This window comes from Pecten maximus, chromosome 5, assembly GCF_902652985.1.
Source record: "Pecten maximus chromosome 5, xPecMax1.1, whole genome shotgun sequence".
Classification (NCBI taxonomy): Eukaryota; Metazoa; Mollusca; class Bivalvia; order Pectinida; family Pectinidae; genus Pecten; species Pecten maximus.
The window spans coordinates 42,682,316-42,703,258 of NC_047019.1; the positions used below are offsets into that span (position 1 = coordinate 42,682,316).

Below are 20,943 nucleotides of genomic sequence, written 5' to 3' on the forward strand. Positions count from 1 at the left end.
TGACGGAAATGAAAAAAAGGTTGTTGCTGAGATGTGTTGAAAAAAAAACCTTTGCCTTTCATTCCACTGAGTTTGTTAGAAAAAAATGACCCCGATAAAAATCCCCCTCCCCCCTAGCTCCCCTTGAAGTTAAACGATCGGTGCCTTACTATGTGACTTTAACAAAATAAATAACTTTTAAAACATTTAGTTTCTTTTAAATAAATTGCTACTCCTATTCATCATTTATTTCTGCTTCTTTTCCCCCTAGAATACACGTTCTTAAAATTAAAATTGATAGGCCTATAGATCTAGCCACATAATTAAAAAAGAATAGTCCGAAACTTGGTAAATTTCCAAGAACGATAATCTGATAGGATCGCGCGTGTAACACCGACACGATGACTCGCGTCGATATCTAGATTTGCAATGCGCATGTCCGTATCTTTGTCAGCCATGATGTTGTTGAAATTGGCAACCAGCTTTAGGCCTACTCAGTGATGGCGACTTGCTGTTGATATGGGGTTAAAGCTTCATTAAACCTTGGTTATGTCGACACCTTGACGCTAAAATGGACGAGAAAGAAGCAGACGACATTTTGCTTGGTACTAGCTTCGATGGTAAGTTATCACAAATGAAAACGTAACTTTGTTAGCCTGTTCTTATAAAAATACAGTAACGGTAACGGGGTAGGCTATTAACTCGGTGTAGATAATCTGCCGTAATGTGTGTAGCTACGTCAGCATGCTATACCTCGCTCCTCAACACTTACTACGAAAATCAGAGGCAGGAAAGCACAAGATACAGTACATTTAAAGAATGACATTTTCAACGATAACACTATTAATATAATCACAAATGATAACCTGTATCACAGATAACTACAGTAGTGTTAACAGTAAGTTCACAAGAGACATGCTGTACCAATCTTATTATAGCTCTGATAAACTTATGTTCCAATGCGACAAAAAGAATTGGTGGCAAGGATATACACTAACAAGATAAAATCACAAAGAAGCTGGCGAAAATATATAAAATAATTTGAGAACAGAAGTATCAAGCCAGAGTTTCGTCTAGCACTGACACCATGTCTGGTGTTAGCCCAAGTTTTCTCTGGCCCTGTCACCATGTCTGGTGTAGAGCCAGAGCGCACTACTATATGAAAACGTGGAAATATCGGACACTGTTTGGTGTCGCTAAGAATTTGGTGCAAATACAATAACACATAACACCTACCTTACATGTATGGATAAATGAGATATTTATTTACCCCAGAACACCCGTTTAGTCCCAGCTATGTGTTTTATTCTGTCCGTATACTTTATAATAAATAGTCCAATTATAGTATATATTTATTTTTTACTTTAAAAAAAAATTATGCAAATAATAATACAGGAGTTATTTGCTCAGCAAAAAAATCACCCATAGCCAGGCTATCCTGCTGTGGTCTGCTACCGTAGTAGTGCTCTCAGGCCCTACACCACTGTCCAGACATGGTGTCAGGGCCAGAGGAAACTCTGGCTAAGAGGTATCGTACGTCAAATTTAACCTGAAAAATTCCAAGGTTATGACACCAAGAAACCTGTAATATGTAAATCTCACTTGTTTAAAAACTCAGTAAATACAATACTTGATTGGAACAAACTGGGAGATAACAATGTGTTGATAAGGTTATTGCCTTCAGAACTGCCATCAGACTGTGTCACTAGTCAGGCAGTGCTCTCTCTTGTGTCACATTTATAACCATACTGGGTCGTGGTGATGTACCTTACCTAGATCCAGACTTTTGTACAGCAGCTTCACAGCTATGGGATGGATCAAGACTTGGAATTCAACCTGTCCACAAAGGTCTACCAAATCCTGTGCACATACATGTTTTTTTTATTTTTGATAATTAATGTACAATCTGTATATATAATTCAATACATATTATTAATGTAGCGTTCTTGATATTGATTGAAGTCTGGTGTTAAAGAAACTTGGTGTGTAAGTTAACAGCTTATGGAGACTGAAATGATTCAGTCTTGCTCTGCTTGTGGTATGCTACAGTTACCAACAGAATTATAAACTTTCATGATAGACCTATAACTTTTGTTAATTCCAGAGGGTCCATATACCAGGGATCTGCGCTTGGCAGCACTGCCAAAGGCAGCAAGACAGGTAAGCACTTATAGCTATGTACCTTTACTGGTGAGTTCTTGATTTCTGTCAAACAAGTTTAAATCAAACATTTATATGTAAATGTGATGAAATTCTGGTCCAATACACAGGTCTATTATCGGTAAACTATATTTCCAAGTTCATATTAATTATCAGGTAAAATACAGTGATGATGGCTTGGTCGATGGTTATATGATAAAATTTGGCATCTGAAGAAGTGAATTGTTCTGTCTCCATTATATCTAAGTTACATATGTTCCTGCTACATATATGACTTTTTCTCTGTAGTCCCTCATTAGATACGACCGTGATAGTGAAGATGCTAAAGGAGCAGCCGCCATAGAAATACAGAGATGCTGGAGGGGCTATCGTGGAAGGTATTTATCAAATTAGATATTAAATGGAGGGGCTATGGTGGACGTATTTATCAAATTAGATATTAACTGGAAGGGCTATGGTGGACGTATTTATCACATTAGATATTAACTGGAGGGGCTATGGTGGACGTATTTATCAAATTTAATATTAACTGGAGGGGCTATGGTGGACGTATTTATCACATTAGATATTAACTGGAGGGGCTATGGTGGACGTATTTATCAAATTAAATATTAACTGGAGGGGCTATGGTGGACGTATTTATCACATTAGATATTAACTGGAGGGGCTATGGTGGACGTATTTATCAAATTTAATATTAACTGGAGGGGCTATGGTGGACGTATTTACCAAATTTAATATTAACTGGAGGGGCTATGGTGGACGTATTTATCAAATTAAATAATAACTGGAGGGGCTATGGTGGACGTATTTATCACATTAGATATTAACTGGAGAGGCTATGGTGGACGTATTTATCAAAATAAATATTAACTGGAGGGGCTATGGTGGACGTATTTATCACATTAGATATTAACTGGAGGGGCTATGGTGGACGTATTTATCAAATTTAATATTAACTGGAGGGGCTATGGTGGACGTATTTATCAAATTTAATATTAACTGGAGGGGCTATGGTGGACGTATTTATCAAATTAGATATTAACTGGAGGGGCTATGGTGGACGTATTTATCAAATTTAATATTAACTGGAGGGGCTATGGTGGACGTATTTATCAAATTAGATATTAACTGGATGGGCTATGGTGGACGTATTTATCAAATTAGATATTAACTGGAGGGGCTATGGTGGACGTATTTATCAAATTTAATATTAACTGGAGGGGCTATGGTGGACGTATTTATCAAATTAGATATTAACTGGAGGGGCTATGGTGGACGTATTTATCACATTAGATATTAACTGGAGGGGCTATGGTGGACGTATTTATCAAATTTAATATTAACTTGAGGGGCTATGGTGGACGTATTTATCAAATTAAATATTAACTGGAGGGGCTATTGTGGAAGTATTTACCAAATTAAATATTAACTGGAGGGGCTATGGTGGACGTATTTATCACATTAGATATTAACTGGAGGGGCTATGGTGGACGTATTTATCAAATTAAATATTAACTGGAGGGGCTATGGTGGACGTATTTATCAAATTAAATATTAACTGGAGGGGTTATGGTGGACGTATTTATCAAATTTAATATTAACTGGAGGGGCTATGGTGGACGTATTTATCAAATTTAATATTAACTGGAGGGGCTATGGTGGACGTATTTATCAAATTAAATATTAACTGGAGGGGTTATGGTAGACGTATTTATCAAATTAAATATTAACTGGAGGGGCTACGGTGGACGTATTTATCAAATTTAATATTAACTGGAGGGGCTATCGTGGAAGGTATTTATCAAATTAGATATTAACTGGAGGGGCTATGGTGGACGTATTTATCAAATTAGATATTAACTGGAGGGGCTATGGTGGACGTATTTATCAAATTAGATATTAACTGGAGGGGCTATGGTGGACGTATTTATCACATTAGATATTAACTGGAGGGGCTATGGTGGACGTATTTATCAAATTAAATATCAACCAAGAGGATTTATTAACAGAAACAAGTTGATCATATCAAAATGAAATCATAATGTGATATGGAAAAAAATATATCAATTTAATGAAAGAATAAAAGAAATGATGTAAAAGGCACTGGCGGATTTAAGGAGGGGGGCATGCATGCCCCCCCCCCCCTAAAATTGTATGAATCTATTGTGAAATACACTAGAATGCAGGATTTTGCATTTACCTGCTAAATTTTTCTAGGGGGAGTGGAGTGTTTATGAATGGTTGGATGATATGTAAGCTTGTCATTATATCTTCTAGATCGTAATGTTTCTAATTGTGTTTCTGAATAAAGAATTTGGTGAGATCTTAGATAAATACATGTACTTGATTGCTGACAGACTTGTTAACCAGGAAACAACTGTATATTGATATATAATACCTTACGTTCTAACATTTACACCGACACAACTGTATATTGATATATAATACCTTACGTTCTAACATTTACACCGACACAACTGTATATTGGTATAGATTACCTTATGTTCTAAAATCTACACCGATACAACTGTATTTTTAATTGCATGTTTTCTTGAAGAAGATAGGTGATATATAGGTTAATCTACCTACAGATGTAACCTGCATCAGACGTTGAATCCGAAGGTCAGTAAGACGGCTGTATACAGTGGCAGCATGCACCACACTACCAGGGAAGAGGAGGAATTTTTGGAAGGGGAGGTAAGTCAGCACACAAAACTTTATCAATTGATCAAAAGTCATCACCTATCTTAAAAGGGGTGTCAGTGTTGGGACAGTTTGGAACAGGCAAACCAATAAATAATCTGACTTAGAATTTTATCAAGCTTCAAAGTAAGATTCATTCCCAGATAAACAACTTGATTATAATTAACTTTAACAGGGAGACATGGAGGGCCCTCCTAGTACAGACAAGATCCGAGGGTTCTACGAGAGTTACCTGTCAGAAATGGAGGAGCAAGGAACAAGTTCTTCAGAACTTCAGAAGTAAGTACATGACTGTACACATGTGTTGAATCTCATCACATTAGACATAGCCACAGTACTATATGTATATGGGATTTGTATCTAAAATTATTTAAACCATGCAGTATATATATTTTTTTTTTTTTTTTTTTATGAAAAACTATTAGGTAGTTAAGAAATTGGATATTAATGCAGCATAACATGCATAGGTATATCAGTATTTACAAAAGGAGTGTTTCTGGGTTAGAGGTGAATATTTAATTGATTTTGTGTAGTTGAAACTCCTGATATTTTTAACATACAGTATGAATAAAGGAATATTGGTACTGGAAAGATAAATTTACCCAGGAATTTATATTTTACATATAATCTTCCTTCAAAATTGATGTAAAATAAATAATCTATTTCCATGATCACCTGTAAGATGATTAATATTACTTACAGGTTTGAGCAGTTCTGTGCCAACTTCATCCAGCAATGGTGGCTGTCACAGCAACAGAAGAATGCTGAGGTTGCAGCCCCAAGTCCACCGCCGCCACAGAGTATAGCTGTAGTACAACCACCGCCTCCACCACCACCCAAGCGTAAGAGGGAGTTTTTGTCAGAGAGGCAGGCAGCAGTCATCATACAGAAGGCTTGGAGACGACATATAGTAAGGATCTGACCTATTTTGTTGTTGACACATTAAGTCTGGGATATTATCATAAGAGTGATCTATAGAACAGAATATTTGGGACCCAGGTGGTGATGTTGGTGATACACAAAATGTCTAGAAGTCTATTTCCCAACCTAACTTCAAATGATAATATTAATGATAATCTTCCAAGCTACATGGGTTTTCTGTCTCCCAGTATTTCTGTTTTCCTCCGACATACTCACTCCCTGTCCATTGCTACCCAGGCCAACAGTGATAATAATAGCTGATTTTCTTGACACATTTGTCATCATATTGATATAAAGATAGTCAAGGCTTGTCAGTTATTAAAGCAATATCACAGCTGCTGTTTCTAACTACCCAGTATTACATCTGCAGGACATACAAGTATACCAATACTACAGAGACCTCATCAATTTCAAGTCACGAGGAAACCCCAGTCTCATGCTTCGCTGTATCAACCCAAATGAGTCCAAGTATCTGGACGCTGCCTCTGGTGTCCATGTCAAGTTTCGATTGGCAGGGGTAAGTCCTCAATGATCTCCTCGCCGGGACCAGACAATAAATGTTAAAATATAATTTCAAGTCTGAAGTCCTAACTGTGAAGATACAGTATATGTGGGATACAGTATTATGTTTAGATACAGTATTATGTGGGATACAGTATTATGTGTAGATACAGTAAATGTGGGATACAGTATTATGTGTAGATACAGTATTATGTGGGATACAGTATTATGTGGGATACAGTATTATGTGACGATACAGTATTATGTGACGATACAGTATTATGTGGGATACAGTATTATGTGTAGATACAGTATTATGTGTGGATACAGTATTATGTGTAGATACAGTATTAAGTGTAGATACAGTATTATGTGTAGATACAGTATTATGTATAGATACAGTATTATGTGTAGATACAGTATTATGTGGGGATACAGTATTATGTGGGGATACAGTATTATGTGTGGATACAGTATTATGTGTAGATACAGTATTATGTAGGGATACAGTATTATGTGTAGATACAGTATTATGTGGGATACAGTATTAAGTGTAGATACAGTATTATGTGTAGATACAGTATTATGTGTAGATACAGTATTATGTGTAGATACAGTATTATGTGTAGATACAGTATTATGTGGGATACAGTATTATTTGTAGATACAGTATAATGTGTAGATACAGTATTATGTGTAGATACAGTATTATATGTAGATACAGTATTATGTGTAGATACAGTATTATGTGTAGATACAGTATTATGTGTAGATACAGTATTATGTGTAGATACAGTATTATGTGTAGATACAGTATTATGTGTAGATACAGTATTATGTGTAGATACAGTATTATGTGTAGATACAGTATTATGTGTAGATACAGTATTATGTGTAGATACAGTATTATGTGTAGATACAGTATTATGTGTAGATACAGTATTATGTGTAGATACAGTATTATGTGTAGATACAGTATTATGTGTAGATACAGTATTATGTGTAGATACAGTATTATGTGTAGATACAGTATTATGTGTAGATACAGTATTATGTGTAGATACAGTATTATGTGTAGATACAGTATTATGTGTAGATACAGTATTATGTGTAGATACAGTATTATGTGTAGATACAGTATTATGTGTAGATACAGTATTATGTGTAGATACAGTATTATGTGTAGATACAGTATTATGTGTAGATACAGTATTATGTGTAGATACAGTATTATGTGTAGATACAGTATTATGTGTAGATACAGTATTATATGTAGATACAGTATTACAGTATTATGTGGGGATACAGTATTATGTGTAGAGACAGTATTATGTGTAGATACAGTATTATCTATAGATACAGTATTATGTGTAGATACAATATTATGTGTAGATACAGTATTATGTGTAGATACAGTATTATATGTAGATACAGTATTATGTGTAGATACAGTATTATATGTAGATACAGTATTTGTGTAGAGACAGTATTATGTATAGATACAGTATTATGTGTAGATACAGTATTATGTGTAGAGACAGTATTATGTGTAGATACAGTATTATGTGTAGATACAGTATTATGTGTAGATACAGTAGTATGTGTAGATACAGTAGTATGTGGCGATACAGTATTATGTGTAGATACAGTATTATGTGTAGAGACAGTATTATGTGTAGATACAGTATTATGTGTAGATACAGTAGTATGTGTAGATACAGTAGTATGTGGCGATACAGTATTATGTGTAGATACAGTAGTATGTGGCGATACAGTATTATGTGTAGATACAGTATTATGTGTAGATACAGTATTATGTGTAAATACAGTATTATGTGTAGATACAGTATTGTGTGTAGATACAGTATTATGTGTAGATACAGTATTATGTGTAGATACAGTATTATGTGTAGATACAGTATTATGTGTAGATACAGTATTATGTGTAGATACAGTATTATGTGTAGATGAAGTGTTGGTGATGTTACCAGTATACTGGTGTTTGTTATACAGGAGAGATTCCCACCCAACATCTACTACAAGATCTTCACACACAGACCTATCCAGGACATGTGTGCCAACAGTCCCAAAAACTACACGTGTGCTACTGTCAAACTACAGATGGCTAAAGATGTCCACAGCAGTGTCCGTAAAGGTCCCAGACAAGATGGTCAGACTTGTTCATGTGTCTATAATTCATGTGTCTATAACACTTTAGAAATATTTTGACTCCATCTTTATTGCACTGTAATTCCCTATAAATCTATTTGACTTAAAAAGGTGTCATGCAGGCTGGTACCTGCGCTCAAAGATTAATGGCTTTGTTTTCTGTATTATAGACAAGTCAGACTGGTACCAACACTCAGAGAATAATGGCTTTGTTTTCTGTATTATAGACAAGTCAGACTGGTACCAACACTCAGAGAATAATGGCTTTGTTTTCTGTATTATAGACAAGCCAACACTCAGAGAATAGTGGCTTTGTTTTCTCTATTATAGACAAGTCAGACAAGTACCAACACTCAGAGAATAATGGCTTTGTTTTCTGTATTATAGACAAGCCAACGCTCAGAGAATAATGGCTTTGTTTTCTGTATTATAGACAAGTCTGGCTGGTATCAACGCTCAGAGAATAATGGCTGGAGATTGGTATCCGATCGCCTCATACATCACATCATGTCTGACCCCATCACATGGGAATCGTCAAATAAAAAATACCAGTTTAGCCATGATAAGGTAAGTGATTATTTACGGACAAGTTGATATTTAGGCCTTTAGCTCAATAAAGGCGTGATAGCTATGTTATTACCAATGATAGTCCTTTCTTGTAAACCGTAATTTTCCGTCTGTCATCAGTATATTTCATGTCAGACCTCTGGATATAGCCTTTTGTCTTGGAAGTTAAATGGAAATCCATGTGTATGAGAAAGGAGACTTGGAATATGATAATTAAGAATTGTTGATCTGAAATAAAATCATAAGGATGTCTTATCTCTAAGCTAAAACAGTATTTACACCTGTAACAGTTTGTTTAATTGCTTTTATTCCAAAAGTTGTATCTAACATGCTTATTATAAAGAGATTGGAAACAAGCTACAAGCTTACCTAGCTTATCTCAGTATATTAATTCCTCTGTTATATCTTGATATTATAGCTCCAAAGAAAACAAGATGTAGATAAAAGGAAGAAGCTGAAGAAGATTGACTGGATGAAGAAAATGTAATACATGTTCAATTATCCTAAGGAAAACCCCTAATGATGGTTTACAGCCTTTACCACATCCTTGTTGTAGAGGTTCTGAGTGATTCACCAGATACATGTAGTATAAATTAAGTGGCCTTCCAGACATTGGAAGTCTCTGAATACTAACTTGAACAAGGTGGCATTTTGCTTGTTACATCTGATTCCCAATATGAGATAAAATCCTTTGATGATTTTACAACAGTTTTGTGGTCAAGGGTCAAGTCTGAAGAGATAAAATCACACTGTACAATCACATAGGGTGTGGAATGATGTCCGAAACTCTGTCTCACAAATAACCCTGACTAATTACCTTTCTACCAAGTGACCCGGGTATCACAAATAACCCTGACTTACCTTTCACCTAGGTGATCAGGATATCACAAATAACCCTGACTTACCTTTCTACTAGGTGACCCGGGTATCATAAATAACCCCGACTTACCTTTCACCGAGGTGACCTGGGTATCACAAATAACCCTGACTTACCTTTCACCGAGGTGACCTGGGTATCACAAATAACCCCGACTTACCTTTCACCGAGGTGACCTGGGTATCACAAATAACCCTGACTTACCTTTCACTTAGGTGACTAGGATATCACAAATAACCCTGACTTGCATTTCTATTAGGTGACCTGGGTATCACAAATAACCCTACGGCTTCCCTTTCATTTAGGCAACCAGGGTTTCTCAAATAACCCTCAGACTTACCTTTCTACTAGGTGACCAGGGTATCACAAATAACCCTGACTTACCTTTCTACTAGGTGACCAGGGTATCACAAATAACCCTGACTTACCTTTCTACTAGGTGACCAGGGTATCACAAATAACACCGACTTACCTTTCTACTAGGTGACCCGGGTATCACAAATAACCCTGACTTACCTTTCTACTAGGTGACCAGGATATCACAAATAACCCTGACTTACCTTTCTACTAGGTGACCAGGATATCATAAATAACCCTGACTTACCTTTCTACTAGGTGACCAGGGTTTCTCAAATGACCCACAGACTTACCTTTCTACTAGGTGACCAGGGTATCAAAAATAACCCTCAGACTTACCTTTCTACTAGGTGACCAGGATATCATAAATAACCCTGACTTACCTTTCTACTAGGTGACCAGGGTATCAAAAATAACCCTCAGACTTACCTTTCTACTAGGTGACCAGGATATCACAAATAACCCTCAGACTTACTCTTCACTTGGGCAACCAGAGTATCACAACTAACCTTCAGACTGACCTTTTACCTAGGCAACCAGAGTATCACAACTAGCCTTCAGACCTTTTACCTAGGCAACCAGAGTATCACAACTAACCTTCAGACTGACCTTTTACCTAGGCAACCAGAGTATCACAACTAACCTTCAGACCTTTTACCTAGGCAACCAGAGTATCACAACTAACTTTCAGACTGACCTTTTACCAAGTGACCAGGGTTTCACAGATTACCCTCAGACTTAACTTCACATAGAAGACCAGGGCATCATTCTAGATTAATCAAACATACAAACTAATCCATTATAGGTACAGAGATGGTATGCTGAAGGCCAAGTCTGATGACCCGGAGACTGTGACATTGATAGAGGGCGCTGCAGCAGGAATGGTTGCCACAGTCGATCAAATGGGTCCAGATGCACTAGAGGATTGGGAGGTAGATGAACTCCTTGACTGGACTACTAGCCTCAACTTTGATGAGTAAGTTAACAGTTTATACTGTCAGAACTAAACCTGTCGCAGTTTATACTGTCAGAACTAAACATGTCACACTTTATACTGTCAGAACTAAACCTGTCACACTTTATACTGTCAGAACTAAACCTGTCACAGTTTATACTGTCAGAATAACACATGTCACAGTTGTTACAGTCAGAACTTAACCTGTCACATTTTTTACTGTCAGAACTAAACATGTCACAGTTTATACTGTCAGAACTAAACCTGTCAGTTTATACTGTCAGAACTAAACATGTCACAGTTTATACTGTCAGAACTAAACATGTCACAGTTTATACTGTCAGAACTAAACCTGTCACAGTTTATACTGTCAGAACTAAACCTGTCACAGTTTATACTGTCAGAATAACACATGTCACAGTTTATACTGTCAGAACTAAACCTGTCACAGTTTATACTGTCAGAACTAAACATGTCACACTTTATACTGTCAGAACTAAACCTGTCACAGTTTATACTGTCAGAACTAAACATGTCACACTTTATACTGTCAGAACTAAACCTGTCACAGTTTATACTGTCAGAACTAAACATGTCACAGTTTATACTGTCAGAATAACACATGTCACAGTTTATACTGTCAGAACTAAACCTGTCACAGTTTATACTGTCAGAATAACACATGTCACAGTTGTTACAGTCAGAACTTAACCTGTCACAGTTTATACTGTCAGAACTAAACATGTCACACTTTATACTGTCAGAACTAAACATGTCACAGTTTTTAATGTCAGAACTAAACCTGTCACAGTTTATACTGTCAGAACTAAACCTGTCACAGTTTATACTGTCAGAATAACACATGTCACAGTTTATACTGTCAGAACTAAACCTGTCACAGTTTATACTGTCAGAACTAAACATGTCACACTTTATACTGTCAGAACTAAACATGTCACAGTTTTTACTGTCAGAACTAAACCTGTCACAGTTTATACTGTCAGAACTAAACCTGTCACAGTTTATACTGTCAGAACTAAACATGTCACAGTTTATACTGTCAGAACTAAACATGTCACAGTTTATACTGTCAGAACTAAACCTGTCACAGTTTATACTGTCAGAACTAAACCTGTCACAGTTTATACTGTCAGAATAACACATGTCACAGTTTATACTGTCAGAACTAAACCTGTCACAGTTTATACTGTCAGAACTAAACATGTCACACTTTATACTGTCAGAACTAAACCTGTCACAGTTTATACTGTCAGAACTAAACATGTCACAGTTTATACTGTCAGAACTAAACCTGTCACAGTTTATACTGTCAGAACTAAACATGTCACAGTTTATACTGTCAGAACTAAACCTGTCACAGTTTATACTGTCAGAACTAAACCTGTCACAATTTATACTGTCAGAACTAAACCTGTCACAGTTTATACTGTCAGAACTAAACCTGTCACAGTTTATACTGTCAGAACTAAACATGTCACACTTTATACTGTCAGAACTAAACATGTCACACTTTATACTGTCAGAACTAAACCTGTCACAGTTTATACTGTCAGAACTAAACCTGTCACAGTTTATACTGTCAGAACTAAACCTGTCACAGTTTATACTGTCAGAACTAAACCTGTCACAGTTTATACTGTCAGAACTAAACCTGTCACAGTTTATACTGTCAGAACTAAACCTGTCACACTTTATACTGTCAGAACTAAACCTGTCACAGTTTATACTGTCAGAACTAAACAAAAAGAGGAGAATAGAGAGTGGCATTATTTCCTGACTCTGCCAACTACAATTGTTCCATTTATGCAAAATAATACCATGTCTTTAATATAACTGGGTGTAACATCACAGACTGATCTTGTGTTAGGAACAGGTTTCCACAGTCTCCAATCACTAAACAATAGTGTGTCTTGTGTCCTTCATCTGTATAATACCACAAACTCATCTTGTGTCTCTGAATTAAAAATTCAGTAAGATTTACAATTTATGGCCTTTTATATAATTTCAATTCATTTTTCATTTTACAAAATGGTGTTTGCATATTATCCTATTCTGTTGTGATGATGACAGTTGATATTAATTATAAAGTGAACTATCTTACAGATATATGTCAAATTGGAAAGAAGTGGCAACAAGTGCTTACTCTGAGAGACATGTTGGTAAGTATACAGAATTGGTTGAAGTAAAGGGTTTTAATCTGATTTTTACACCTCAAATAAAGATAAATTTTACATATGTATTATATTCATGTTTCAAGGACCTGAAGCCACTTCTCATGTAAATGATGCTATTCAAAATGTACAGTCTTAATAGATACATGATAAAGTGTTTGATGTTTTAGATAACAACAGGAGATCTATAGGTTAGTTATACATTACATTGGTATTGTCAGGTTGTTGTTGTGAGCACTGGTCATAGTCTCATTTGTCCGACACTGTCCGAAAATGTTACCATCCATCACCAGGGTGAAAAACAGTGTTTATCAATTGTATTTAGTGATAAATTACTACATGGTGTTTCACACCTAGCCAGGAATTAAGATCCTGTTTCACTTGTTTTTTCACAAAGTCACAAAGCAAGATATTTAAGCTACATTGTGCTCACATGGTGGTATTTCACACGTTAGGAGAGAGTCGTGTTGCTTGTATGGTGGTATTTCACACGTTAGGAAAGAGTCGTGTTGCTTGTGTGCTGGTATTTCACATGTTAGGAGAGAGTCGTGTTGCTTGTGTGCTGGTATTTCACATGTTAGGAGAGAGTCGTGTTGCTTGTGTGCTGGTATTTCACACGTTAGGAGAGAGTCGTGTTGCTTGTGTGCTGGTATTTCACATGTTAGGAAAGAGTCCTGTTGCTTGTGTGCTGGTATTTCACATGTTAGGAAAGAGTCATGTTGCTTGTGTGCTGGTATTTCACATGTTAGGAGAGAGTCGTGTTGCTTGTGTGCTGGTATTTCACATGTTAGGAGAGAGTCGTGTTGCTTGTGTGCTGGTATTTCACATGTTAGGAGAGAGTCGTGTTGCTTGTGTGCTGGTATTTCACATGTTAGGAAAGAGTCATGTTGCTTGTATGGTGGTATTTCACATGCTCTGAAATAGTCATGTTGTTTGTGTGCTGGTATTTCACATTTTTTGAAAGGGTCATGTTGCTGGTGTGCTGGTTTCACATTTTAGGAAAGAGTCATGTTGCTTGTGTGCTGGTATTTCACACATTATGAAAGAGTCATGTTGCCTGTATTTTAGGAAAGTTTCACAGTGTTTTTTGCACACAGCTAAAACTGTTTTGCACTAATAACTTCAATATCAACTGGCACTCCTGCAATTTGGTACCTTGTAAAAGCACATTCATTGTATATAAGTTAATACCTGTTCTTGTTAGCTCACCTGCCAGATGGAGCTTATGCCATGGTGCGGCGTCTCATCCGTTCGTCTGTCTGTCCGGAGTCAACTTTTTCATTTTAATAACGACTTCTCAAAAACCAAGAGGCCCATGAACTTGATATTAGGCCTGTAGCATGCTGGGGTGAAGGGCTACCAAGTTTGTTCAAATTAATGACCTTGACCTTCATTCAAGGTCAAATAGGTCAAATAGGCTAAAATCTTCAAACGACTTCTTCTCGATAGCCAGGAGGCCCATAGACTTGATATTAGTCATGTGGTATGCTGGGATGGAGGGCTACCAAGTTTGTTCAAATGAATGGCCTTGATCTACAATCAAGGCCACATGGGTCAAATAGACTGAAATATTTTAACAACTGCTTCTCAATAATCAAGAGGCCCAGGGACTTGATATTAGGCATGTAGTATACTGGGATGAAGGGCTACCAAGTTTGTTCTAATGAATGACCTTGACCAACATTAAAGCTCACTGGGGTTAAATAGGCTTAAATCTTTAAACAATGATTTTTCGATAGCCAAGAGACTCTGAGACCTGATATAAGGCCAATAGTATACTGGAATGGTGGACTAAGTAGAAAGTTTATTGACATGAATAAACCTAGCCTACTCTGATATTTTAATAACTTGGTAATCAGCAAAGTATCTGCAGAAATGACCTAAATCAACTTCAAAGTTGCTGTAGAGCCAGGTGAGTGATACAGGCCCATTGGACCTCTTGTTTTAGTTAAACATGAAAATATAGATTTTTAGATATTATTTGATTTTCAGATCAACTCCAGAAAGATACCACATATCCTGTGAAGAGTAATATATTTCTGCATTGATATCTATTTAACAAAGATATTCTCAACAATAATGACCTTACCACGATACCTAGCCCCTGCGTTAAGCCCCAGTCACTCTGTCACAGTATTGATCACTGTGTATCAACGATACCTCTGGTTCTGTATACTGAAGTAATTATACTTCATCATGTGGTATATCAAGTTATATTGCTGTGTCATTAGGATTCTATTTCAGCTACAGATTTCACTATAAATCACTACGATAGGCCACAGTACATCCAGATACCACTACAGTACCACTTCAAATCACCACAATAGGCCACAGTACATCCAGATACCACTACAGTACCACTACATGTCACCACTATAGGCCACAGTACATCCAGATACCACTACGGTACCACTACAAATCACCACTATAGGCCACAGTACATCCAGATACCACTACGGTACCACTACAAATCACCACAATAGGCCACAGTACATCCAAATACCACTATGGTACTACTACAAATCACCACAATAGGCCACATTACATCCAGATACCACTATGGTACCACTACAAATCACCACAATAGGCCACAGTACATCCAGATACCACTATGGTACTACTACAAATCACCACGATAGGCAACAGTACATCCAGATACCACTATGCTACCACTACAAATCACCACAATAGGCCACAGTACATCCAGATACCACTACGGTACCACTACAAATCACCATGATAGGCCACAGTACATCCAGATACCACTATGGTACTACTACAAATCACCATTATAGGCCACAGAACATCCAGATACCACTATGCTACCAGTATGGTTCACCACGAAAGGCCACAGTACATCCAGATACCACTATGGTACCACTATGGTTTACCACGAAAGGCCACAGTACATCCAGATACCACTACGGTACCACTACAAATCACCACGATAGGCCACAGAACATCCAGATACCACTATGGTACCACTACAAATCACCACGATAGGCCACAGTACATCCAGATACCACTATGGTACCACTATGGTTTACCACGAAAGGCCACAGTACATCCAGATACCACTACGGTACCACTACAAATCACCATGATAGGCCACAGAACATCCAGATACCACTATGGTACCACTACAAATCACCACGATAGGCCACAGTACATCCAGATACCACTATGGTACCACTACAAATCACCACGATAGGCCACAGAACATCCAGATACCACTATGGTACTACTACAAATCACCATTATAGGCCACAGAACATCCAGATACCACTATGCTACCACTATGGTTACCATGAAAGGCCACAGTACATCCAGATACCACTATGGTACTACTATGGTTTACCACGAAAAGCCACAGTACATCCAGATACCACTACGGTACCACTACGGATCACCACTATAGGCCACAGTACATCCAGATACCACTACGGTACCACTACGGATCACCACTATAGGCCACATTACATCCAGATACCACTACGGTACCACTACGGATCACCACTATAGGCCACAGTACATCCAGATACCACTATGGTACTACTACAAATCACCACGATAGGCCACAGTACATCCAGATACCACTATGCTACCACTATGGTTACCACGAAAGGCCACAGTACATCCAGATACCACTACGGTACCACTATGGTTTACCACGAAAGGCCACAGTACATCCAGATACCACTACGGTATCACTACAAATCACCATGATAGGCCACAGTATATCCAGATACCACTATGCTACCACTCTCATGACGATTTGTCCCACTTTTGTTCCGGTTTATCAAGACTATACTTTGGTTGTCCCCTGTGTTGCAGATCTTAAGGTGCTGTTCTGATATCAAAATACTATGATTTGGCTTCAGATGACCATTAGGCTTTTAATTGTTTAAAACTACCATAGCAGGCTACAAACCATCATTAATCATCACACCAAGGTTTGAATACAGACTTAACAGTAGTTCTCAGTTTACACCACCATAGCTGACCAAGGCTGTCTTAAGGCAGTGTGACTGGGGCTTATGTCAGTCAGTCAGATTTTGAATCTAAAAATGCTCTATGAAGAAAAAGTTTTGCACAAGACAAAAATCCCATTGAATTTGTGTCAGTAATGTTGAGAAGTTCTTTATAGCTAGTTTTGAATGTTTTTGATGATTAGGCTCAGCGCGAAGTCTTTTGTTTGTATAAATATTGTAATAAGTGTCAACAACATCATGACACTATTTTTACTGTAATTCTCACTTCTATCAAATATCATATGACATATGGTAGAAAACAGAAACTGTATAATATACATATTATGGATATGATATCAAGTTTACTTTTACAGGGTTGTTTATGCGTGTATTTGGGATTTGTGCCCGATATAAATGTATGCTACTGTTGGCTAGTTTTTGTTTGACAGTGTAGTGAGCCAGACTGATATGTACAATGTGTGATTCCAGTATTCTGTATAATCCAGTAAAACTGCTCATTTCTTTCACCATTCTAAAAATAAGTTCTGAAATGGTGTCACTTTTCAAGATTATGAAAGATCATCAGTACATGTAGTGTTCTTTGAAGGCTATAGGGTGATACTCAGTTTAAGAATTGAAAGCTTGACTACAGATTCTGGCTGAAATATGAAAGTTATGTTGGAAATATAAGCTTCTTGTTAAAGGACTTACAGACTTTGATGAAATTTACACAATTGTATCCAATACAGAATTGAGTTGGGTATTTTATGAATAGGGTCCTTTTCAGATAAAATGGGTTCACTCATGATCAGTATAATTTGAATGGAAATTCTGAAAAAAGTAGATTCTTTTTATATTTTCTGTGTGGTTATGGGGACAATGTCAATGAAAACTCTGGTATATATGTTACCAGGGTGACTAAATCATTGGTAGGGAGGTTTCTATAATTATGTTCTGCTGGAACTAAATTATTGGAATGGGTATTTTTGTAGTTATGTTTTTGGGAACTAAATAACTGACATTAACATTTTGGGGAACTGAATTATGAATACTGACATTTTGGGGACAAAATTTACTGACATTCACATTTTGGGGACAAAATTTACTGACATGAACATTTTGGAGAACTAAATTACTGAAATTCAACATATCAGGGGAACTAAATTACCAACATTCACATTTTGGAAACTAAATTACAGGTATTCACATTTTTGGGAACTGAATTACTGACATGAACGTCTTGTGAAACTAAATTACTGACATGAACATTTTGGGGACAATATTTACTGACATGAACATTTTGGGGAACTAAATTACTGACGTGAACATTGTTATAGTCATAGTAACAATGTTCACGTCAGTAATTTAGTTCCCCAAAATGTGACTGTCACATTGTTATAGTGATATGCTAGGAGAACTACTAGTTGGTACATTAGGTACTATAATGGTGTGTTAGTTATGTGATATATGATGTTATTTATTGGCAGGTAGAATAATGATGTAGTAGGAGATCTATTGGCTAATTCACCATTAATTTGGCTCTAAATACTGTTGTTCTACTGTCAAACTTAACGCACTATTGAATAAATTGTATGCTAAGTGGTATTGTGACCTCGTTAACCAAGTTACTCAAAGTTAGTTGTGACACAATGTGGTTAAACAGCGATAAACTTTATCTTTGTTGAATCGATGGATGTAGGGTATTAAATTGACTCTAAATGAGACACTTGAATGTTGCAGAAGACCGTATCAACCTGTTTACCAGTGCCTTGGATCCTTACGAATTCTCTCTGTCTACTGGTCCATCCCGCTTCCAGTCCACACAACAGTCTCACAACACTCCTACCTCCAGCATGTCCGGAGCCCGTGTCCAGGCACTATAGGGCACAGTACTTTATGTCAAGGAAAGCCTCCTGGAGGAAGACAGTTTGTCTGGAAATTACTTTGGTGTCAAGGTCATCTAGAGGTCTTAAGGAATAAAAAAAAAGGACACTGTGAGTCATAGTGCCCTGTCACAGATTGGGGATTGTATCGAAGATCATATCCATAGCTTGTCTGGGCTACTGAGGAAGATTGTATCTATATCTTGTCTGGGGGGGGGGGGGGGGGGGGAGATTGTATCTATAGCTTGTCTGGGAGGTGGGGGGGGGAAATTGTATCTATAGCTTGTCTGGGAGGGGCCTTGTAGTTATAGCTTGTCTGGGAGGGGAGGAGCTTCTATCTAAAGCTTGTCTGGGAGGGGAGGAGCTTCTATCTAAAGCTTGTCTGGGAGGTGGGGGGGGGGGGGGGGGGGGGGGGGAGGATATTGTATCTATAGCTTGTCTGGGAGGTGGACATCTTCACTAGCCAAGGCTTCTGATTACGTTACGCTCCATGAATCCTTGGCAGATATAGTCAGGAGTTCTGGCCCTCTAGCTGAGATTCGAAATTGATTGGATGCCCTGGGATTCAACAATTGTTAAAACACAACTATATCTACCAAGGGTTCATGGAGTGTAACATACAGAGAGATTGTATCTATAGCTTGTCTGGGATACAGGGAGAGATTGTATCTATAGCTTGTCTGGGATACAGGGAGAGATTATATCTATAGATTGTCTGGGATACAGGGAGAGGTTGTATCTATAGATTGTCTGGGATACAGGGAGAGGTTGTATCTATAGATTGTCTGGGATACAGGGAGAGATTGTATCCATAGCTTGTCTGGAATACAGGGGAGAGATTGTGTCCATAGCTTGTCTGGGATACAGGGAGAGATTGTATCCATAGATTGTCTGGAATACAGGGGAGAGATTGTATCCATAGCTTGTCTGGGATACAGGGAGAGATTGTATCCATAGATTGTCTGGGATACAGGGGAGAGGTTGTATCTATAGCTTGTCTGGGATACAGGGGAGAGGTTGTATCTATAGCTTGTCTGGGATACAGGGGAGAGATTGTATCCATAGATTGTCTGGGATACAGGGGAGAATGTGTCCATAGCTTGTCTGGGATACAGGGAGAGGTTGTATCCATAACTTGTCTGGGATACAGGGAGAGGTTGTATCTATAGATTGTCTGGGATACAGGGAGAGGTTGTATCTATAGATTGTCTGGGATACAGGGAGAGATTGTATCCATAGCTTGTCTGGAATACAGGGGAGAGATTGTGTCCATAGCTTGTCTGGGATACAGGGAAAGATTGTATCCATAGATTGTCTGGAATACAGGGGAGAGATTGTATCCATAGCTTGTCTGGGATACAGGGAGAGATTGTATCCATAGATTGTCTTGGATACAGGGGAGAGGTTGTATCTATAGCTTGTCTGGGATACAGGGGAGAGATTGTATCTATAGATTGTCTGGGATACAGGGGAGAGATTGTATCTATAGATTGTCTGGGATACAGGGAGAGATTGTATCCATAGATTGTCTGGGATACAGGGAGAGATTGTATCCATAGCTTGTCTGGGATACAGGGGAGATTGTATCTATAGATTGTCTGGGATACAGGAGAGATTGTATCCATAGCTTGTCTGGGATACAGGGAGAGATTGTATCTATAGCTTGTCTGGGATACAGAGAGAGATTGTATCCATAGCTTGTCTA

General features: G+C 37.6%; 1 protein-coding gene across 4 annotated transcripts; it reads left to right on the forward strand.

The window, feature by feature from the left end:
* The first annotated feature begins 414 nt into the window (after nt 1-414).
* LOC117328097 (uncharacterized protein C11orf65 homolog) lies at nt 415-19,473 on the forward strand. 4 transcript variants are annotated; one of them, XM_033885453.1, is made up of 14 exons: nt 415-599; nt 2,084-2,139; nt 2,428-2,516; nt 4,734-4,839; nt 5,021-5,124; nt 5,548-5,755; nt 6,137-6,283; nt 8,281-8,437; nt 8,870-9,003; nt 9,422-9,486; nt 11,043-11,213; nt 13,317-13,372; nt 13,555-13,575; nt 19,096-19,473. In XM_033885453.1, exons 1-14 carry the CDS (start codon nt 551-553, stop codon nt 19,236-19,238), a joined length of 1,506 nt encoding a protein of 501 aa, XP_033741344.1. In that variant the 5' UTR covers nt 415-550; the 3' UTR covers nt 19,239-19,473. The 4 variants fall into 4 exon arrangements, with proteins under 4 accessions (XP_033741344.1, XP_033741343.1, XP_033741345.1 ...); XM_033885452.1 differs by lacking the exon at nt 13,555-13,575 and adding an exon at nt 15,377-15,412; XM_033885454.1 differs by lacking the exon at nt 13,555-13,575 and having other exon boundaries at nt 416-599; nt 19,096-19,472.
* The last annotated feature ends 1,470 nt before the right edge of the window (nt 19,474-20,943 follow it).

Excerpts from the sequence above, each read along its gene's own strand:
- LOC117328097 (XM_033885452.1), top strand. The coding sequence starts at position 551 with ATGGACGAGAAAGAAGCAGACGACATTTTGCTTGGTACTAGCTTCGAT. Across the intron at positions 6,284-8,280 it reads TCAAGTTTCGATTGGCAGGG|GAGAGATTCCCACCCAACAT; the intron begins GTAAGTCCTCAA and ends TTTGTTATACAG. Across the intron at positions 9,004-9,421 it reads ACCAGTTTAGCCATGATAAG|CTCCAAAGAAAACAAGATGT; the intron begins GTAAGTGATTAT and ends TTGATATTATAG.